The 23,224-nt window shown below is 39.9% G+C and overlaps 1 protein-coding gene across 4 annotated transcripts; it reads right to left on the reverse strand.

The window, feature by feature from the left end:
* Positions 1 to 223: 223 nt before the first annotated feature.
* On the reverse strand, positions 224 to 22,985 carry mfge8b (milk fat globule EGF and factor V/VIII domain containing b). 4 transcript variants are annotated; one of them, XM_085282900.1, is made up of 11 exons: positions 22,783 to 22,985; positions 14,090 to 14,212; positions 13,765 to 13,896; positions 13,094 to 13,126; positions 7,714 to 7,827; positions 6,603 to 6,784; positions 6,161 to 6,316; positions 5,692 to 5,836; positions 3,790 to 3,992; positions 3,544 to 3,699; positions 224 to 2,957 (listed from the first exon to the last, which is right to left on the reverse strand). In XM_085282900.1, the coding sequence occupies exons 1-11, from the start codon at positions 22,850 to 22,852 to the stop codon at positions 2,814 to 2,816; spliced, it is 1,458 nt and encodes a 485-aa protein (XP_085139026.1). In that variant the 5' UTR covers positions 22,853 to 22,985; the 3' UTR covers positions 224 to 2,813. The 4 variants fall into 4 exon arrangements, with proteins under 4 accessions (XP_085139026.1, XP_085139027.1, XP_085139028.1 ...); XM_085282901.1 differs by having other exon boundaries at positions 3,790 to 3,974; positions 22,783 to 22,984; XM_085282902.1 differs by lacking the exon at positions 13,094 to 13,126 and having other exon boundaries at positions 22,783 to 22,984.
* Between the last annotated feature and the right edge of the window lie 239 nt (positions 22,986 to 23,224).

A 23,224-nucleotide genomic window follows, 5' to 3' on the forward strand; every position in this document is an offset into this window, starting at 1 on the left:
GGGTGACGATACATTTAAACAGGCAGAGTGGTAAAAAGAAAGACCCTTGGGGTGTTTAAATGCTAAACAGGCAAAAACAACCCTCCACGCTCCTCATCTTTTGATCTGCCACCTTTTTAAATGGAAAACAGGTCCAATTAATTCAGCATAATATAACCTAAGTCTGCCACCCAAAGACAGATTTAAAGGTTGCTGCTGTAACAGTCAAGTAGCCCCCAGTCAATTCACCATGACAGTTTTTCAGTTTTCTTTATTTATTCGTTCATTTTAAAAGATACAAAGGCCAAACACAAGGTCCTCTTAGAAACACAAGACTGGAATAATAAATTTTTTTTTTTTTTAAAAGCTTCAAAACCAGCCAAAATTCAGAGGTCAACAGTCAGTAACTCATAATACATAAAACACATCAATATCATCAGTTTCTTTTTGATCAATCAGAAAAAAAGCCAGAACAGGGGAACAAGATATCTATAACTTCAATGCTGATGACTATCTAGAAAAAATGTCACCAGTAAAGTGGAAACTTAAACTGAGCAACTATTAACCAATAAAACGCATGCAGACGTGGATAAGAGGGCTGCCTGCTGCCTGGAATCATCTGCGCCGATAATAAATACTGTACAGTGTTTGACACCGACATCTATCCGCGACCTCTCAGTGGCACTGCTGTCCCCTCATGCATTTTTTAGGGATCCTGAATTAATATTTATTGTCATCAAAACTAACACAGTATAATATTGCACAAGCCCATAATTCATAATTCATGGGGTGGAAAGGTTTAGAATACTGTGACAGGGTGGCAGAAAGCTGATGATATGGAGGCTTGTGTCATGTCCAGTGGAAGCGTTAAAATCAGCTTTAATTTGGTATCTTATCAGCAGGGCTGCAGCTTTGAACTGGAGGCATAATGCTGGACCCAAAGTAAATGATCTGCTGCAAACATTAGCGTCTACCAATCCAGGCAGATCCCAGTACAAACGTACTGCGTATATGAATGTTAAACCCAAACCCCTTCCCCCCTACACACGCACACACACCACTTTCAAAACTCAGTTTAATCCAACAGACACTGAACTGCAAACTTGATTTCTCTGCTGCTTACCTATACACATAACAGCAAAATCTATGTTTGTTCTTCAATGCACAGCACAGTTTTTTTTTTGGTTTTTAATACTTTCAAAACACGAACATAAAAGTGCCATAAAAAAGTGAAACTGTGTGAATATTTGGAGCAGATCTACCTTGACCTGAGACGACATCCGTTTAGTTTTAGGCTTGCATCTGGTAATACATATATTTACAGATTTAATACTGTTATTTCAGTAAAACATAAGTTGAGTAGGGGGTCCAGATCTGAGACTTTTATAACCAGAACACAAATGTGACTTTATAAAAGTAAAATATATCTGCTATAGCTAATAACACATGAAAGACTGCAATAACTGTAAAAAAACAAAAAACATTTTCTGAGTGATCTTAAATGTTTTGAAAAATTTTATCCCCTCTAATGACTGCAGTATGTGTTTGAATGATTTGCAAATAAAGAAAAAAGTGTTGTTTTTGTCTTTCATATATTAATTACCTCTTAATTATCTTAAACCTGCTGTCTTTTGTTTAAAATATCTGATCCCGGGTGTCTCCTCAGGTATTTTAGATCACAAGCGAAGTGACTCTATAGGTTTGTAATGATGGAGACTTAAACACATTTGATTCCTCTTTCTGTTCTGTGTGTCAGCACCAGTGCACCATATACTAGATTTTTATAAATACAACAACAACCTGAGGATGTGCTGGCAAAAAAATATGTGTGGATTGCATCTTTATTTGAAGCATCCAGGTCAAGAATTTACTGTTGTACAAAAAAGGAACACTATTCTGTTAGTGGCTGCTATACTAAAGCTTGGAACTAGATATTAAATAGACATTAAACATCTTAAAGCAGCCCTGAAAAGGAACAAAAGGTAACAAACCAAGAATTTAACTCTTTAAACCACTGGTGAGAAAGACTAGTACTACTCTAAGACTGACCTTGAGATTTCCAGTCTCACATATTTTTTTTTTTGCCAAGCAAAATAAAATATTACAAGCTTTTAGTTTGTTGTGAGTAAATTTGGTCGTTTTTTCAAATAAAAATACATTAAAAAAAATCTGGTTATTTGCCAATATGTTAATCATATATTAATTATTAGATATTATGTTCAGATTAAGTTTTGTCCATAACCCTCAGTGTAACTTCAAAAGATAATATATATTCTGTGTTTCTTCAGGGGAGCTCAAGGGTTCATTTAAAGGATATGTGCAAGCTGTTTTAATGGAGCGTACATACATCACCAGCTGTGGGTCTCGGAGGTTCCATGTTCCACAAAGAACAGATTTAAGATCAGAGTCCAGGTAGCACCAACTGGTACAGCAGCAGTCGTGTTACCCCTGACCTCAAACACGGGGATTAGGGACACAATAATTTTATTTATATTTTGCCAATAGATTGGATCATATCTGTCCATAGATCTGCTTCCTGAAAAGATCCCAGATTTGGTTCAGGTGGAAAAGATGAATGATCAGTTCAGGAAACAAAAACAGAGGGCACACGTGGACTTCTGGTAACACTGGTTAGGGGCAACAACTCCCACCTCCGGCCAGCCAGGGTTTAGGTCATGGTGTGCTACTCTGGTGTTTGCTGCCCTCTAGGGCTGAGAGCAAGGCAGTGCAGGTGTGGCTCAACAGGGAGAAAGAAAGGAGGGAATTAAGAGGGAAGGGAGGAAAGCAAAGAGAGGGGAAGGAGGTAGAGAAAAGGAGGTAGGGGGGGGGCAACGCTACTCGTCACAGCCCAGAAGCTCCATTCGCAGGGTGATGTGGTCATGCCACTCCCACGGCAGGATGCGGACATATCGGGCGTAGAACGGCGGCTCAAAGATGTTCTTTTTGTGAACGTTGTTGTCGCTGTTGCCTGGGAAAATCTGAAGAGAAGAAAGTGATTAATTAACACAACAGTTTCACATGTTGTTGCAACAGTAAAACCGCCTTAATTTACTGTGTAAAGTTATTAAGATCCATTAAGATATTTTAGTTGCAAAAGTAAAAAGGAACATGGGATCTAAAACCATTGTCAACATAAAACACAAAATTCAAAATGAGATCATAAAGTCATAAATGTTTTATTGATTAAATCAGAGCCACGCCTCAGTGTGACCTAATCTGGCCGTATACTGCCTGCATCTGCAGATCAATTGATTTTTTGGATGTAATGGAAATGAATACACACAGAAGACTAATCAGTCCCAGTGACAGCATAACTGGCTCCAGATGCAGACAAGTACATCAAATACAGATTTCGTTGTTATTCAGTTTTTTGCTTTATTTAATTATTTACCGATTACAAAAAACACACGGTTAAAGTAAGAGCTGTTTGGGTACCATGACTGGAAGGTACACAAGATTGGGCAGATGGTTTTAATGTTGTGGCCAGTCTAGGTGTGTTAAGTTTTACTCAGTAATTAGAAGAACATTTAAATTCATTTTGTTCCCCTGTGCTGTTGGACCGACCTTGTCTGTCTTTGTGGTCTCGTCCTTAACTATGGTCCACAACTGTCCATCATCACTGTGGGCGACTTTGAAGGCTGTGACAAACTGGACAGAGCCAAAGTCTTTGGCTCCCTGTGTGATGATTCCTGTGATCCTCTTGGTAGACTGAAGGTCAACCTGAGGTCATAGACAAAAGAAAAGAACCTTTACATGAGTAGAATGCATTAAATAAAAACCAGTGTGCAACTCTGGCCAGTCTTCTCCCACCTGTATCCACTCAGATCGGTTGTTGGTAGCAGCAGTCCAGGCGTTGGTCTTGCCCTGTTTGTCCAGCCGGGCGTAGTGAGGGTGCCAGGTGAAGGCCTCAATGCCCCAGGTGCGGAAGGTGCTGGAGGCTGTAATCTGGCGATCAGACACCAATCTGGACTTCATGCCCATTGGCTCTGAACAACCTGAAGCGTTTGAATACACTGTGGAGGTGAGACCAGGCAGAGAAGAAGAGACAAAGGAAAGAGAGAAAAGAGGAATGGAAAGAAAGAGAAAGAAAGAAAGAAAGAAAGAAAGAAAGCATGATAGACAGAGGACGGAGAGGAAGCAGCCCAAGGCCAGCCAGTGATGCAAAGCGACAGACAAATGAGCAAGGACAAAATGTGGGTGTTTCTCAACTCTTTGTTGCGGCTGGCTGGAATCATTTATATTTCATAATGTATTGACCTAACCCTTAGACCAACTACATTTCTTCTACAAGACAGTCTTGCTATTTAGCTGCCATTTTAGGCTAACAACATTGGGCTTTTGTCTAAATGAATGTTTTAATTTCATGGGGACATAAAATCATATACTTGGAGTGCCTGGCTCAGCTCACCAGAGCACTGCCATGTTTGTTCACACCAAGGATAAAGCAAGCTAAAAAAAACCCACTACATACACTTGCCTTCATCTTCATTATGAATACTATTAGTTATGCCCACCAACCCGCAGTTTAAAATTACATGAGCTTCAACTCTGAGCATGCAACAAGATGAATGGCTTATTAGTTTTTTGGTTTTGCTGGGCCCAAAGATTTCTACTTTTCTTTGTTCTATAACGTCTCTGCTCTTACCCAATCACACCTGAGGCTGACAAACACCCACTGGATGAGGAGAACATTAGGTTTTACAGTGACTGGAGGTCCACAGTATTCTTACTTTATGTAATTTTACATGTGCAGAATAAAGACCTTAAAAAAAAAGAAAAATGCGTGGAGCTCAGTGTAATATTTAAAGGCTGTAACAGACTTTTAATGAGTGATGGGTTAGTGGAACAGCTGAGCATGCATGTTAAATGAACAGGGGTCAAAGCTGCATGAAAAATATTTAGCACAAGCACCTGAATATTAAAACAGCATCTTTACAGTTGAGCTGATTCACTCAACAGCGTTGAAGCAAGTCAGTGAATGTAAAACAAACAGTGCTAGATTAGGTAATGAGCATTTTGCATTAAAGTGAATGTGAAAGTATTAGTATGTTGTAAAGTGATTAAACCAAAAACACATGCTGGTCGGGATCTCGTGTTACACAACTGTGGAATCATGCAGAAACTGAAGTTCAGTGGAAGAAGAACACACACTGATAAGAGACAACAAAGAGAAACAGATGTCTGACAGTGCAACGAGGCCAGCAAGACTGAAGGAACTACATGATAATGATAAAAGGAAAAGAAAGATGAATATGCTTCTACTGAAATACAGAAGACTTCAAAGAACCACATGTTACATCAGCCTCCTGGGGTGACAACATTGGGACGATGAATATGATGAGTCTTTTACCAATTAGCATCCAATATGTTGCGGTATATATAATCATATGGTTTTAATAAATTCTTTAGGGAACATCTTAGACTCAGACAGCACACAGCTGCGTTCAGAGCTGGCAAAGAGTATTACCCTGCGCATGACATCGTTTGATCATAATTAACCGCTCAATGCAAAACTGAAATAATTAGTGACAAAACATAGGAGATAAATGCCAGCAGAAAAAAGGCTGTTGGATTTCCCTTCCTGAAAACTTCCTCCCACATTAAGCCTGCATGTTAAAAAGCTTCTTTCAGTCACTAACAAACCTCAATAAACTGAGAACCTAACATGTGTGCGCGGCATGTGTACAGCGGATGTTTTCTTTGTGAATTTACCGTTGAGTTCACAGCCCACCAGCTCCATGCGCAGAGTGCAAGCCTTACGACACACAACGGGAATGATGCGGATGTACTGGGCAATGATCGGGGGGTCAAAAATGTTAGTCTTGGTGCCGTCATTGTCCATGTTCCCCACAAAAATCTAGGAGAGAGGTGGGAGCAAGCAAACTGTGTCAACTGCACCATCAGGTGAGTGTTAGCAACCATTGTTAGTAGCTTTGTGACCTATCTTGAATAAACTTCTGCTTTCAAGCTGATGCAGTCAAAAGTGTGGCATTATAGTAACCGTAGAGTATTACCAGATTTATCTGTGTGATGTGTGATATATTATTTATTTGTAAAGGAAAGTCTTTTATCACTGTGGAATCTGTCTTGTTTGGAACAGTTACTGCAATTCTAACATAAAGCAATGGAAACCAGACTTTTCAACTAGAATACCGTGTGCTTTATTCTTCTGTTGCCTTACATAGTCTTTTCTCTGTCCATCTGTTCTGTACATGGTGTATGTCCTGCCGTCCAGGCTGGAGGCCACCTTGAAGGCCTTGATAAACTCAGCTGTGCCCATGCGACTGGCGCCCTGTGTCACAATTCCTGTGAAGCGCATCTTTCTTTGCATGTTGATCTGGAAATGTAGAAATGGATGATGGTAAGATGAGTCTCCCTTCCCTTTAAATCAAATAGTTTTCAAAATCTCAAAAACATAAGAGGTAAAATGAAGCAGTCCAAACAAAAAGCTCTGCATATTGTGAGAATATGTTAAAAGTTTATGATTGAAATGCATTTGTTCTAAATCTCGATGATTCCAGACCCTAATTTCTCACCAGCCTTTATTTATTATTGTCAGTCTACATGGTCAGTTTTCTAACTGCCTGCATTACACTCATAATCTACTGTATAACTATTCTCACTTGTATCCATGGGTTCTTGTCATGTGCAGCAGCACTCCAGGCATTAACCAGTCCCTTGTTGTGGAGGCGGGCAAGCTCAGAGCCCCAGCGCTGCAGGCCCAGTAGGCTGTAGCGGACTGATGAGGCTGAGATCTGTGACTCGGCAATGCCCCCTCCCTCCATGCCGAGAAGAGAAATACAGCCTGAAGAAAGAGCCTGGAGTTAGGTTAAAGTTTATTTCCATTTCATTTCTGTTTCTGAGATATGGAGCTGAATAAACATTATGTCACAATGCAGTCTTCACGTTCTTCACGTGGTGCGAAGCCTATGAGATAGTTTTACTTTTACTACGCCTCACTCCCCAGTATCATACCAGTCTTGGGGTCTGATATGTCAGCAGTGCTGCTGCCCTGCGTGGCTACCTGCTGATTCAACTCCTTCACAACCCCAGCATCCACCTGTACTAGTAATCAACCTAATTTATATAGGTGACATGTCTGTGTTGGTAATGTAATTGGCAGCTAGAGGCTCTATAGAAGATTTTCTGCTGTTGCTTTTTAATTCTTCACTTATAACCAAAATTGTGTTTTCTTTGACAACAAAACTGAAATTAGTTTATTATTTATTTATTAAGTCCAAGTGAATGTCTGTATCAAATCAGTACCAACAACACATTTCTCAAGTATCATATTCAGAAGAATTGGCTCAAGGGATGAAGAACTCCCCCCAAAATTCTGCATCTGACGGTCACCAATGGAGAGGCATGTAAAAAGTCAGTATCTGGTCTCACACATGTGATGTGTATGCATAACTTTTACTAGCCTGAACCATAAAATCATTAGGGATGCAGAGCACTGAATCAGCCTAATTGAACAAAGCATTGATTTCGCATTTTGAACAGACCATCTTTATGTTGAGCATTGATCATCATAAAACCCCAGCAGCTTGGCCACCATCCCCTATCCTCTTTAGTGTCGTGCACTTCCTTTAATCACAGTGCTTCTGTTACATTAGCAATATTAAAGCTAAGAAGATATGGAGTTTTTTTATTGCCATCTAAAAAATGTCTTTGTTTTTTAGCTATTTATCCCTCAAAGCATTTTGTCATACCAAGTGCTTGTCTGACACTTACGAAGTTGGCAGTGTTTTCCTACATAAGGGGAAGGGCAGTGGCATTTGAAATCTCCATCCAGGTCTCTGCAGGTACCGCCATTCTCACATGGCTGTCCAGCGCAGTCATTTACATCTACAGGGAGATAAATCACAGTCAGTGTTGTTACAGGACAGGTCAACTATAGGTAAGTTTAAAAGCAGATTATGGTTAGAAGTGTGAGTGAGCTGCATATCATGCTTGAGAAACAGAGTTCAATATTCAATCATCTGATTTACAGTAAGGTCACCTCATGCTGTGCCAGCAGAACTGGAGCTGTAGAGAGGTTAGTGAGACGAGCTTAGTCCTAGGTCAGAAAATGCAAACTTGACAGATATATTTGACATCAAAGAGACTACTGCACATGAGATCGTGTGTTTTAGGTGTAGATTATAAAACAAATCTCCCAGAAGTAAATGTGTCATTATAGGAAATCTCTGACTCCATTTCTGGATGCTCAAAGTAGAATAGATGATCTTCTGGAGAATCATTTCAGTGCCTTGAATGTGTTCATTTTGCTGTAATTCTTTGCATCACCTCTTGATGGTACCCTTACAAACATTATGTGTCCCACTTAAAAACTGTAACACGGAGAGGGGGACAAATCAGCAGAATGAAAATGGGACTAAACTCCTTTTCATCTCACCCACCACAACTGTCAGTGTGACTAAACCGGCACTGAAGGCACTCTATATTGACCACATTCAGGACCAAGGCACAAATGATGCTGGTTGTACAGATGACTGCACACAAAAAGCAGAATTTCAGACCAAATCTCTAAAGCTTTAATCCTGAGTGCTTGTTATTACGCAGGGAAATGCACGCAAACAACTCAGCACATTGATGTAATGTTTCTAACCAACAAACACGCACACACAGCAGCATCTTCCTGCCCACATGCTCTCTCTATAAATAGCTCTGTGTCCAAACATTCATTTTCAAACGTCACAGGAGGAATATATAGTCATTTTGAAATGTGCATCCGCAAACTCTGGATAATGAGGTCCACAGCTGTGACACTTCTAGCTCGGGGAGCTCATCACATAAAACTGACTATTTTAGCAGCTGAATATTTTAAACGCATGTTGCAAATAGCCTCTTAGATCACTTTGTTGTTGTGAAAAAAAAATGTTAGCAGCTACCTCTGTCTATATCCAGGCATGCTGGTATTTCCTGTATCAGAGCACTTTTACATTTTACTATAACAATTTATTACAGCATAATTGTTTTTATTATTATTATTGTTTTATTTTTTTTTACATGCACTGGATCGTTACAACATTCGAAACTACAGAAACAGAAAAAAGGAAAATAAAATAAAATGTGTAGGATGAATGTAGCACATGGTGTATGAATACTTGCACTTTGCTAATTCATGGGTAGAAACAGTCAAAAGTTAAAGGTCAATCTTCCATTTTTATTTACTTTAAAACTTATTTAAAATCAGACAGCTGTTTTCTGGGGCGAGAGGATTTGTGGGGACAAACTGAGTTCTTGTCACAAATAAGTGAGATGATCTGTGAGGTTTCAAAGAAAACAAACCAGACAACATTAGTAAGACAAACTCTTGTCAAGTTCTGAGGAGCGTCAGCTGGTGGCCCTCCTCCTGTAAGAGGATTGAGGACCAGGAGGACCACACAGCCTTGTCAGATCTAGGCGCTAATCCATTTATCCATCTATCTGATAAAAGGGGGAGGAAAGAAGAGAGGGAGAAAACAGGCAAGGGAAATGTTGCAAAATGTATGACCTGCACGACTAAAAGAAAAACAATACTGACTGTTCTGTGTGTAGTAGCATCCCAGTATCAGCTAACTGTTTGTACATATAGATTTTAGTGGGACGAGTGCGTGGTAGCTAAACAGGCCAGCTCTCTATGGCTGGGATCCAACAAACCCTATCACGTTTAAGGGAAACGGCACACTAGCACAATATTTAGAGTGTCAATATCTGTCTCAGCAGGAAGCGAAAACCAATAGAGATCTCACGTGGCTTGTTTGAAATCTGACCCTGATCGAAGCACAGCCAAGGTCCGCTGGCAGCGCTTTGTGGCGATCACCAAAGCTGTCTGCATCCTGGATCTGTGCTGCAGCAGAGTGGGATGAGGTGCCAGCTTGCATCTGACAGTCCAAACCTGCTTTGGAGTTACTCTTTTAAAAGTGTCGTGTTCTCCATACCTCACAGTGTGAGACTAGACCTTACAAGGTTCTCAAAGTGAGCTCTGAAACTAAACGATTGATGTGATTTTACAACAAAACAGAAACCCTTCTCCACAAAGACAAAGAGTAGCAACACACCAAGGACGTTACTTAAGAACCTTCTGAAACTTATTTATATGAAACTGCTAAACTCAGTATAAATGCTAGCAACGTTCGACCTTATGATTTTTATGAAATTTAGCACAACTATTAAACAGGAACAAAGTCATTTATTCAAACTAAAGCCAACATGAAGTGACAAGATTACATATTTTAATCACTTCTCATACTGTTGCCATGGTACAGTAACCAAGAGCTGCTCTTAACCCCAGTGGCATTATTAAATTTAAAAAAAAGGCTGAAATGTGTTATTTTCTGTGTGCTGTGAACTGAACAGACTGTTATAGCACAGCCTATAACAGTCTGTCCCACCATAACACCAAAGCTTCTATAGTGAAACATTTTACTATCTATATTACTGCATCTCCACACTCTTGTATGATGTATTCATTATTCATGACTTCATGTCCTTGTGGCTTAAAAGAAAAAAGAAAAGAGAAGGGGAAGTTTGACGGATTTCAAGGTTCCCTGCAAAACCCTTCTAAAGTTAGAAGTAATCTAAAGTTAAACACCACATTATATTTACATATTTACACAAATGTGGTTGGTGTACTTTCTTGAGGATCTTGGGCAAAGCCACTCGACTCACTACAATTTCAAATAAAAACACAGCAGGCTCCTCTAATCTATCATAACTTCATGGGTGAATGCCATAAGTCTAGTTTTTTTTAAAGCCAACTCACTTAATAAAATTTTAAGTATTACTCAAATATGTATACTTATTTAGTGGACGGAGAATGTTTTACTTTTGACAAATTCCTTTTACTTTAAAAATAACTTAATGTCAAGAACTAATATAAAAAAAATACATAATTTTACTTCACTTCATCCATCCAAGCTGTAATGTCTTTATTTTCATGGAAGCAACCTCTATGGTTAATTGTGACTACCCACCTTTACTAGTCTGTTTGTTTTTTACCTGTGAGGCTTCAGCCTCTTATCAAAACACCTGACAGCTGTGTCGTGATTCTTAAGAGCATGTAGTGATTCCACATAAGCTGCTTTGAGTTCCTATTAGGTCAACAGGGTTTCTTAAATGCAGACTGTAGAGAACCAAAAAATATATGCCAGGCACAACAGAGTTCACGACGGCACAAACACACATGAAACACACACCCTGTATTCCACAGGGGGCATGTGTCCCAGACTGTCCGCACCACCACATCCTGGGAGGAGTTGAAAACTCTCCCAAAACAAATGAGAGATCAGAACACTCATAGACACACCCTTTTCTGGCCTCCGCACTGATTTCCAAGAAGTCGGAATAACTGTTCGGAAATGTGGGATTTAAAGACTGTAAGAAGAAAAAGACTCTTTCCCGTACTGTTTGCATTAATCTGCTTCGGTCTGAAGTGAAAAGCATTCAACATCCTTCTCTCTCTCTCTCTCTCTGCATCTCTATAACCCCCCACCCCCTCCCCGCCACCACACACACACACACACACACACACACACACACACACAAATTCTGTACAACCCATAAAGGCTTTTAGGCCAATTTGATAGGACAATCAGAACTGCTGCAGTCAGACCTGAGTAGTGAGTGTGACATTGTAAGGAGGGCAGACTTAATTCACTGTTCCGCCTCCATGTTCGCTTTTTCACCCGGCAACAGAAGCAGCGCTGACGTTGCTAGCACTCAGCATGGACCGCCACTTTCTGTTGGCTAGACTGGCACGAGGGATAAACCATGTGTGTGTGTGTGTGTAAGTGTATGCTAAACAGTCTGTACATGAGATCATGAGCTGCGTGCGGCTGTTCATGTGGGATGTGCAGCCCACACGTGATTAAGCTGTTTTCCAGTAGATTTCTTGTTCCTTTGATGTGTTTCTCAAAATAATTTTAGGCTGCGAATCTTGAAGTGGAGTTGAATGGTGCCATTTTGTACCCCCCATTCCCCGATCAGCCAATCTTCCACTTCTTTTCTGTTTCTATTTATAGTATTTTTTTTCCATGCAGTAGTTTGTGTGCGAACATCATCTCCTACATCTGGCTTCCAGTTTGCTGACACCTGCTTGTCAGGCTTTGAGCTTGACTGGTTTCTGATTAGCACCATCACTCCAATCACAGACTCCCATGCATTACCAATCCTATACAGCCTCACATTTCTGAATATTTTATTTTTCTGAAGTTCTGGCCTCATATTTCTGTCTGAATGTGCAAGTGTGAAGTGAATGTGAGAATGTTGGCTAAATGTTTAACTACACTACATCCCTGGGTTCACCACAGTCACCGGTTTTCTTCTTCCAGACTCCTTTTGCTTCACACAAACCATAGGAGCTGGCTGCCATGGTAGTTACTCCTTGCCCACACACACAGACATATTTTAGAGCACTTAAACTGTCAAACAAGTCATCAGAAGCTGTAAAATGAGGGGGACCTTTATGACCCAGCAGTCCTCAGGGGGGCTCTCAAACAGACATGGTCAAATAAATTCCACTCCTCATTATCCCTGAGGCATCATCTAATTAGTGTAAATGCCTGCCCCATGGAGGGCTCATACTCTGGCAGCTTAGCTAACATTAACTGCCAAATGACTTGTGAATGTATAGATTTTGATGAGCTGTGATTTGTGGTTTTTGAGGGGAAAAGAAAACAGAAACAGATTCCTTGGCTATGGTTTCTTAAATGAAAAAAAGAATGTCTTGAACTTAAATACACTCTGGGGACTGTAAATTAAAATAGATGAGAACTTGGAAGCAACCTAATTGACTCAGCGGGAATGATGCACAGCTTCACTGATATCTGAGCAAATGTTTTAGTATAACAAGACCCATCCCATCAGGGTGGCTGAACTGATTAAAAGTTGGTGGATCTAATGCTACAATGATATCACTGCTGTTTTTGTGGTTGGCCTTGATTCATAAAGGACTATTTGTGCTGAGTTAGAGATAATGCTGAACTCAGCGGTTCCTTGTCTATAAGTGTATCTGTGAATGTAGCCAAATTCCTCAGCCTCCACATGCAGCCAGAGCGAACAGAGAGAAGTTGGATCCAAGAAGGAAAAGAGATAAAAGTGCAGCAAACACTCCTGTTTTCACTGTTACCTTTCTTTGAATTTAAATCTGCACCTTGGACACCTAGGACAGAAAAGCACACAGGTTCACACAAAAATACACTTTGAAGGTCTGACTTGCAAATGAGCTCTTTGAGCACGTGTGGTAACTGTCACTCTGCTGCCTTCTCCTGCAAACAGTAACCATCTGTCTGTGTGTGCAGGGGTGGAGGCAGCTGCAGGAGCGCAGCACGTTCCCATCCTTGTTTCGACTCTTTCAGGCTGACCCTGTTTAAAGCAACCTGGTCTGAGTGACGTCTGAAAAAGGATGACAACTGTCGGTCTGGTGGCCAGTACTCACAGCAGCTGTCTCCATGTTAGCGTATCACATTACACTGATCAATGTGGACGTCATTACACGTGCTAGTTAATGGCATGGCAAAGTATGTACTGCTGGTAAAAAACAAACAAACACACACACACACAATAGTAGCACAGTGGCAACACTGAGACTTAGGTCTGCTTATTACAATTTTCTCCACAAGTAAGCATCAGTAGAAGTCAAAAAAACTCTTCCAACATCCATTTTTTTTCAATTTTCATTCATAGTTGGCCTTCATTAAGTAGAGTTATTACACTACAGCAGCTCTACAAGGCCCACAAAAAGCCTGCCAGTATTTTATATTTGCAACCTACAACAGTCAAGAGGGAGCACAAACTTACTGTTCTGGCAGTGAACTCCATCAAAGCCTGGCTGGCATTTGCAGACATACTCGCTGAAGACATCACCTCGGCGGGAGTGGCCCGTCACCTCACAGATGGCATCATTCTTACATGGATTGGGGTTGCAAGGTCCTTTGGGTATTGAAAAAAGAGCCAAGTTTAACAGAGTTTAAGCAGTGTTCTATGTAATTTTTTAATGAAAGGGGTTTAACCTTGATTTAACAAAATTAAACTTGGGCTTCTGAAGTGGGGTATGCCAGAAAATGTTGAAGGAAAAACTAAGCAGTAAACTGTGAATCAGTCATCCTGCAGAGGCATAACATACCAGACTCAGTCTCATTGCAGGTTTCTCCAGAGAAGCCATCAGGACAGATGCAGATGAATGGAGACCCTGCCCCGGTCACACAGGTCCCACCATTAGTGCACACGTTCACCTCACAGAAATCACCTGCATATAGAGTGGAATGGTGGCAAGTTGAGTACTACATTTAAAATAAACTACTCTGCACAAGAACTGATAAAAAAGTACGTTCTTCTAGTGGGGAAATTGAATTTGATTTTTTTTAATGAAGCCAGCGGTGGTTTATTTGCTTCATTTCACATTTATAAATGCTTGACAGTTTACTTTTTCCCCTCAGCAAACATCTGATATCTCCAGGAGAATATTTCAGGACAGAAAATATGCTCACATACAGTAGGCAGGTTTAGCATTGGCTTTATGCGTCTTTACAATGAAGAAGCTATCCCTTTTTCACAAAGGAGTAGCTCCATATGTTAACATATTTTTAATAACAGATGCCTTCCTGACACAACCCCAATTGGATTTTTTGGTCTCGTCTTCCTTACAACAGGGATCCTTCACTGTTAGGTGTATGTGCAAACCACCACACTATGGAGCCACTATACATGTTTTTACTAATATTAAATTTTTGCTCATTTTTTAGCATTACAACTATAGTCTGAAGCCATTCAGTAAGAGTGTAACAACAATTAAACAACTAAAATGATGTTGTTCTGTTATCATATTTCCATTCTATTCCCATATTGTGTTTCTGAAGAGTAAACACCATGCTGCAGGCTGGAAGTGAGGGTTTTAAAAAGCTGAGTAAGCCATCACTACACTGTAAACACCACACAAACACTGGATGCTTCTACCAGATGTAACTGCTGCCAAGCCTGGACCTGACAATCTGGCTGCTCTCTGGGCATGAGGGAAATCATGTCAGTTAGTGTTCGGCGGAGGGGGAAAAAAAGAAACAGAGGGTTTGTTGTGGTGTTTTAAGAGCATCATGACTGAATCAGGTCTGATTTACTCGCAGAGTTTTAGTCCAACAAAAAAGGGACGCCTCTAATTCAAACTATATGTTACGTCTATTTGAGAATTACACCAGTGAAAAAAGTACAGTGAATTAACAATGAGCAAATGGGTATTTTACTTCCTGCATGCTCTATCAAAGCGCTTTTTCCTCCTCCTAAAGCAAACTTAGCGAGAAAGCATCTCACACAGCCATCAGCCCTTTATAGGGTTTAAATAACAAACCACATGTAATGACAATTTTCTGCAAATTGATACATAGTATTTTGGAAATCAACTTTAAAAATGACAACTCTATATAGCTATTTTGACACTTCGAATAATACAGAGGAAGTCAATGATTTAGCGTCTTATAACACCCAAGAAGACAGAGATGCCTTTTTAAGCAAACACTTTATCATCATTTAGATAATTGTTAAGGAAACTGAGGTTGGACCCCTTGAGACAAACTAGTGGTTTAATCACCACAGAGTCTGCCATACAGGCTAAGAAAGGAGTTCTGACCCTGTGTTTTGGTGGAGGGAATAAATATTTTTCCCCGCCTTCTAATATAAAGTTAAAGAACTGCATTTTAGCTATGCTGAGGGTATAATTATCATAGGCCACAGGGCCATAGCTAAAAATGGTATTTTGGAGAGACTAAATTTAATGCGCAAGGCCGCATGCTTCTAATGTGATCACACACATCCTTAGTTGTTCTTAAAAACAAAAACAAAACACAGAGTAACTTATTCAGTGCAAACTCTAGCCAACGTCGGAAGCACTACTCTTCAACGTGCACAAATGAATATTGTGTAGTCTGAGTATTGCGTAGTCACTTATGACAATATGGACCTCATTTGTTATTACCAGCAAACAGCACTGAGGGAATTGCAAGAATCAGATCCATTTTACAAACATCCTGTTTGACTGTTTATCCATGAAGTGCCCAGTCCACGAATATCCCGGGTTATCTGTGCTGCATCCAGTGTCACGGCCCTTGAGTGCTTTCACATCTCGTGGGATTCTTAGGAAACAGGCCTGCCTGGCAGCACTAACAAATCCTTATCAAACAAAGTTGCTGCCTGTTTATCTTTGGGAAGGAACACATCCTCCCTTCCTCTGGAAACCCAACAGATAAAAATGAATAACAAAATATGTTTACAAAAAATCAAATAAAGTTTGCAACCATCGGCATTTTATCTGTCTGTTTGTGGTATGATTTGACTTATTCAGCTGAAAATCTGCCTGGGTGTATTGAGGAAATGAAATTAATGACGCATCAAGTTAATGTGGTCCGCAAAGAGGCAGTGACCCAACCTGAAAAAAATCCCTACAATGACACCGTTGTCAGTAAAAGTCACTTTACTGATGAGTGAAATGAGTGAAACTTTTGTTGTTCACACCTATTCATTTTAAGTATAATGAAATTGAAGAGTCACAAAGCAAACAAGTCATGGCTCTGAACTTAACCAGTTATATAACATATTGCAAATGCAACCACATGAACCCCAAGCTCTGTTATACTCTTCCAAGATACTTAAATCTTAAAAATATGTTTAAGTAAATGTTTTCTGTACTACAAGAGTACAGATATAGATGCATAATATTTGCTACAGTTATTAATGCAGTGAAAAAACAAAAAAGTACACCACTTCTACAAGTACCCAACATGGTGCCCCACTAAATCTAAACCACAGTGACAGATCAGGAAGGTATGTGGAGTGATGTTTGGCTGGAAAACCCAATTCCACAGGGCATTGTTTCTCTCACTTTTTATGAGTCACTGTCTGTGCCTTTCCCATGATGCCCCAGCCCTAGATTGAGGTCCAAACAGGGAGTTGGCTTTGGTATGAGCGTCTGTGATAAGTGTTGTGTTTACTTGGGGGGGGGGGGGGGGGACCAACAGATATTTCCCACATCACAGAAGGAGGAACCTTTACAGTTAACCAGCAGTCTCAGTCAATCATCTGTACCCTCTGATCACTATACAATTCAGATGGATAGACTGGAAAGAAGATGAGCACTTAACAAGGATGAGTAGGCTCCACAACAAGGGACTTTTTGGACTTACTGCATTTAATGTGCACCTTGAATGAGGAAGAAGACAGAGGAGTCATTTGAGGACATTAGGAATGTGGTGGACAAACTGAGGACACTTAATGAGTCCTCAGTTTGTCCACCACATTCCTAATGTCCTCAAATGACTCCTCTGTCTTCTTGAGGTAACATAAAACTCTGGCCTCCGCACTGATGTCCGATCCATTTGTATTCCAAACTTAATCATTTGTGGGGACTGCACAGAGCATGCCATTTGCTGTGCACAAAATACACATAGCCAAGGGCAAAAAGTTTCTTTCATCCAAATTACCCCTGAGTTATCAAAGGAGACTTGGAGAAAAAAAAAAACAGTGGTGCACAAAACATAATACACTTAGACAGGTTAAAAAGACATTAAGGAATTACCTTATTAAATGTATTCAAAACAGGAGCTATCTGCAGCCATATGGAAGTAACTTGACTGTGGTCTGAGGGGTGATTAGTCTCATAAGCTGTATGTTAAGTGCAAAGAATGAGCGAGACCTGTCAGAGGTCAGGGGTTTGGAAGTCAATAATCTCAAAGGTAATGTCTCCATACTGTTGATATGCATGGTGAGAACAGAAAAACAGAACAGAAAAAAGAAGCGGACATGAGAAGTTGTTTTAGTGCAGGACAGAATGCAGCAAGGCACTGATACCAGTGTGTTACTGACGATATAACAACCTCATTTCTGGACCCAGGCATCTCCTCGACTGTGTGAGGCTCACAGCATTTCAACATGATGCTGTCAATGTTTCACTGTGGATATCATGCTAATACCAAACCATGCAGCAACATATTAACATGAGATCATGTCATGGATCTCAGGCGTTCTCTGTGGGGTTTTTTGTTTTGTTTTTTGTGTTCTTGCCATATGCCATAAGCACTCGTCCACTGTGGACCCTCAACATGTAGTTCTATTGAGAACCCTCCAAATGTTACTAGTATTTCGTTTTCTGGCTTTGTTTACATGCAAAGTTATATAAGTGCTGTACTTTCAAAAAACAAAAACAAAAAAAAACTTAACCTTTACATCAAAAACAGGCTCACCTTCAAATATCATACAAATCTACAAAAAACAGATTTAAATACAATCATCTTTACACGTTAACTAACTGGTTCATTTACCGTTAACGTCTCATGCCACTAAACCTAGCAAGCCTTGGTTTAGTTTACTATAACACCTAGGAGAACAGCTACGCTGATTGTTCTAATGGAGCTAAAAGAATTCAGACCATTTTTTAAACTTTCAATGGCGTCTCAGTGCTCATTTTCTATTGGGAATTGGAGGACCATTTGGACTCAGAAATGGCTAATGGTGTTGGTCTTAACAACTGGACTGAAAAGGTCCTGGGGTTTGAAAACAGCAAACATGCTGTACGCTGCTCTGACGTCCACACACTGGCATGCCAGGTCATACAGGCTGGCAGGCGAGTGTGGGAACTCAGTGTACCAGAAGGAGAAAAGCTTACATCATGTCCAAACACACACACACACACACACACACACACACACACACACACACACACACACACACACACACACACACACACACACACACACACACACGTCCAACCCTTGTTAAAACAGTTAAGGATGTGCTGAACTATAATAAAAATTCCTGTAGTACTGAGTGCTCAAGGAGCAAGCAGGGGAAACCTAAACACACAGGAAGTGGATGTGTTATGGCTGCCCAAAGAAGGTCCTGTGATAACCCAAGCCTTTTCAATATTAAGAATCAGCGGGACTCCAGCTGCAGGTGAGGTTTCTGTAATCTGCATTTGCTATTCTAGAGCACAGCCATCTGCTACTGCTCCCAAGAAAACAACAACGAAGGCCAGCCGCTAAAAATACACACTCAAACACACAGGCACACACGAGTCATGCACCATCAACAAAACAACACGCTCGTCTGTAGCTGACTACAGCTGAAATAGAGATAATAACTCCATAGTAACAACAGTCTTAACTGGATTACTCATTGGAGATGTAACCTTTGTGGCAATACCGTCAATAATTTGGCGTTCTTTTCTCCGACCATATGAATACAAAAAGTTTGTATAAACAACTCCTGATCTTGGATGCAAATCCCATCAATTTTCTACTTGGCTCCAGTGCTGAATGCACAAAAGACAGCGTGTAAAATATTCAGCATGGCAGATTGGAAAGTGGGGCGACAGACACTAATAACGTGTCCCGAATTAGATGATATTCCATATTGTTATGAAACATTGATTAAGGAAGCTATTCAAAATTCATATGGAATTTAAAAAAAAAAAAAGAAAGAAAGAAAGAAAGAAAGAAAGAAAGAAAGAAAGAAAGAAAGAAAGAAAGAAAGAAAGAAAGAAAGAAAGAGCCTGTCCTGTCCCCAAGGGAGATGAATAAACTCCAAAAGCAAAAAAAAAAAAAAAAAAAAGGACATAGAATATATAAAATCTGACAGATGTTGTCCTCCAAAGCTCTGTGTTGGACCAATGCACAGCCATGCCAGTCCCCCAAGACAAAGGATGTGTATAAAACACGGATGTAGATTGTGAAAAGTGAACCAAACTGAACTGTCTTAAATCTGTACTTTTTCATGGCCATCAAGGGAGAAACTGATGAGTTTTCATAAATATTCCCAGTCCTATAGAAGTCTATGGGAAACACTTTCCTGGTGAGTTTATATTAAAAAGCAAAAAAAAAAGAAAAAAGAAAATAGTCCATCTATCCATCCAGTAAATTTAGTTATGCTCATTCTAAAAGCCAAAATGTTTATCCAGGGTATGCTCACTGGGTAGCAACTTTTCAATCACAAGTTGTTAGCCAATAACAACAACAACAACTAACTACTAAGTAAGTAGAACCTTTTTAGCAGAGTCAGACCAAAATATATGAAAAGGTAATAAATCCAATGTGCACTGTTATGAAAAGCTGTTTCTTTTATATTACTATTATTATTTCAACACAACCATGCAGAAAAAGTGAGAATGGGCTGGAAAAAGATACTTGGGTAAAAGTAGTAATGATGCAATCAGAAAGTGTGTAAAGAAGTCCAGAAGGTCAATATACAATAAAAGATATTCCATGGGTTATATGTTCTTTAATACAAAATAAGATGTTAATTAATATTAATAGCAGAAAAATATTGAAAAATTAAAAAAAAAAAATATATATATATATATACATAAATAAAAACAATCCTAACTAAATTATTCCGGAAAATCTCTTCGTGATTTTTTTTCTGCAACTTCGAAGAAGGAACATCATCACTTTAACAGGAAATTAAACTCCTTGTTGAGATCAGATATCTCACATTTAGTAAGACCAATATCTACCTGATCTATTAGCAATTATCTCAGACTCACAAGAAAATTTGTAAAAGGAAATTATTCATACACACCTGCCAACATGCACAAGTTATACACATACACACACAGTGTCCTGACTATATTTAGCCCTGGTTCCGTCAGCTATCCTAAGTGGTCTTGTCATGAGAAAAAGATTGCCTCAGCTCTGACAGAACTCAATTTACCACTTGTCTTCCATCAGCAGCTAATGAAGAAGACAACCAAAGCACAACCTGCTGAAATGAACCTAATCAGGTCAAACGCAGAGTGGGAAAAATCCACTCAGCTCTTATTATGGCCTCTAAACATTTTGCATGACACAGCAGCAACAAGTTCCCCCCCTTCATTGCTGTCTGTAGCAGAGATTTGAGCAAGCGCTGGTGTGGGTGGAAGTTCGCTGGCACGCTAGGATCTGGAAAATTGACTTCACATTGTGGTTGGGTTAACTACACCTTTTCTCCGCAGCTGTCCTGTCTGTCAGTCTTGAGGACTAAGAGAACACGGAGATGTGCACTTCACTTCATTCATTTCGGTTTTAGCAACAGACGTAGAAATGTTCATGAAACATTTGTGCAATACTGCACCTGGGATAAGTAAGAGGAGTTGCTTATTATCCATTAATTTCACTATCCTTCAAGTCAGAAAAAATATGGTTCTCTTAACTACCAAACAGAACATATCTTCAATTATGTCTTGCTTTTTCCACAGCATGTGTTTCCACACAATTGATGAGCGAAAGCACTAAATCTACAAAACAATACAATAAAACTCACTAAGAAGCACTTAAGCACAATGTGTAGTTCGGATGTTATATTATAAGCAAAGCATAATGCATAAAGTATCTATTATAGGATTCATGTTGGCTCGTCACCAAACACAAGCACCATAGACACAGCCAAGGCACACTCTGTTTCTTCTGGCTCAAAACAGCTATTTGAGGGGAGACTTACACATAACAGCTAGTTCAGTCCACCTTCAGTAAAGCGAATGAGTCTTTGCTACTTTGACAGGAAACAAAAGTGTAATTTCCTGATATTTCTAACTATCTTACAAAGAAAAGCATGGTTTATGCATTAGTAAACTGCAATTTAAAAAGTACAATGCTGGTGATTTACCTCTGGCTCTGAACAAAATCTCTGGTGGGTGTCAAAAGGCAGGAAAAACTCTTGACACAGAAGCATTAGGCAGATAGTGAAACCATGACAAGTACAACAGTCATGCTATACTGTGAAAAAAGTAGCCACTTCTACGCTTCTATTTTCAAATCAATCTAACTCTGTTCTTTATTAGTTTATTTTTATGCTTTCCAACATATTTTCAAATACATCTGTAAAGAAGAAGAAACTGCTTTGACCTGCTCTGATACTGAGTTTCAATCCCTCAGGAGGACTAAGCCAGTGGCTCACTGACAGCTGAATAGACTATAAATCAAAATGTTTAATCTGGAAAGCAATGTACTATTACACAACAGTAATCCAAGTTATGAATTTCCCTTTTTTTTCCAATATGCAAATGGTGGAAAATGATCCTTTTTTTTTCTTCCTTTTTTCACATTTGGAAAATACACCATCATACCAAGGAAAACACATGTGACTCCTTTTCCATTTGTGTGTGAGCAGAAATGGAGGCAGTGGAAGTCAGGCCATTTCAGCTTTTGTCCATCGGCCTAAATGTATTTGATGCGTGGAAAAGCAAACAAAGACAAGCGCCAATGGCATAAGGTTAACACTGGATAAGTATAATAGCCACCGTAAGTGTGTGATGCTTCTCTTTTTAATAAAAAAAAAAAAAGGGGGGGGGGGTTGTCAATGCGCACATGAATGCCTCCAAGCGTTGACTCTGTAAACCATACAAAACCTGGAACACATTTAGATCTCATCAGCTACAGACGCTTAGTTGTTTTTATGTGATTATCCTTACAACTGCAATCCTCCCGTTTCACAACCAGCCAGTGTCCCACTCACCACATTCCCACACGTCCTGTCCACTTATTCAAGGATTGCTTGAACTTGCACCTACAAATGCCCACAGCTCCATTATTCTGGCGATGAAGTGAAGGCACCACTTGTGCCGGGGTGTGATTAGCGCGCGCACACACGCACAAAAAGGGGGGAGATAGGGGGAAAAAACTGAGGTGTCAACAACTAATTTATACTGTGTAAAATCAGAAGTGACGAGAGGGGAAGCAAGCAACCAACTCAACTGAAACAGTCACGGTACTGGACACTGTGGGCTGCGGTCTGAGCAGTAAGGACTGTTGACAGTAAAGACTGGTAGTAATAGAACAAATGTTAAAACAGAGAGAGGTAACTTACCGTTTACCCCAAACACCAGACAAGCTGTAAAAAGTTGCAGCCAAAGGAAAAACCGCGTCTGTTCCTTCATACTTCTTGTTTTTGTCAGCCGTTAAATAGCTGTAGTTTGTTAGTTTGATGGACAACTGTACGGTTAGAGTGCAACGACAGTCTGGACGTTGTTGCTACGGCGGCTCGAGCTTGTTGTTCGGCTCTTACTCCCAGAGAGCAGGCGTGGAGAAGGAGCACGTGTACCTTGGCTCTCGGCCAATCGCAGCCTGGCATTTAATTGTGACCCCGCCCCCCGTTTAAAAAAAGTCACTAAGAAAAGTAAATTGATCTGCTATGGAAACAAAAGAAGCTATTATAGCTAATGGGCTGCACTATATCTAAATTTGATTTCATTCAATTTTTCAATACCCAAACCTTGAGGAGAAAATCATTGTTTACATTTTAGTAACAT

The sequence above is a fragment of the Mchenga conophoros genome, linkage group LG7 (genome assembly GCF_057382185.1).
Source record: "Mchenga conophoros isolate Kocher_MC1m ecotype Shallow Benthic linkage group LG7, M_conophoros_male_GT1.1, whole genome shotgun sequence".
In the NCBI taxonomy this organism is placed as follows: domain Eukaryota; kingdom Metazoa; phylum Chordata; class Actinopteri; order Cichliformes; family Cichlidae; genus Mchenga; species Mchenga conophoros.

Coding starts and splice junctions, on each gene's coding strand:
- mfge8b (XM_085282900.1), bottom strand. CDS start 22,852: ATGAAGGAACAGACGCGGTTTTTCCTTTGGCTGCAACTTTTTACAGCT. Junction 13,897..14,089: donor CTGCAATGAGACTGAGTCTG/GTATGTTATGCC, acceptor CAATACCCAAAG/GACCTTGCAACCCCAATCCA. Junction 6,317..6,602: donor ACAAGAACCCATGGATACAA/GTGAGAATAGTT, acceptor CTACATTTCCAG/ATCAACATGCAAAGAAAGAT.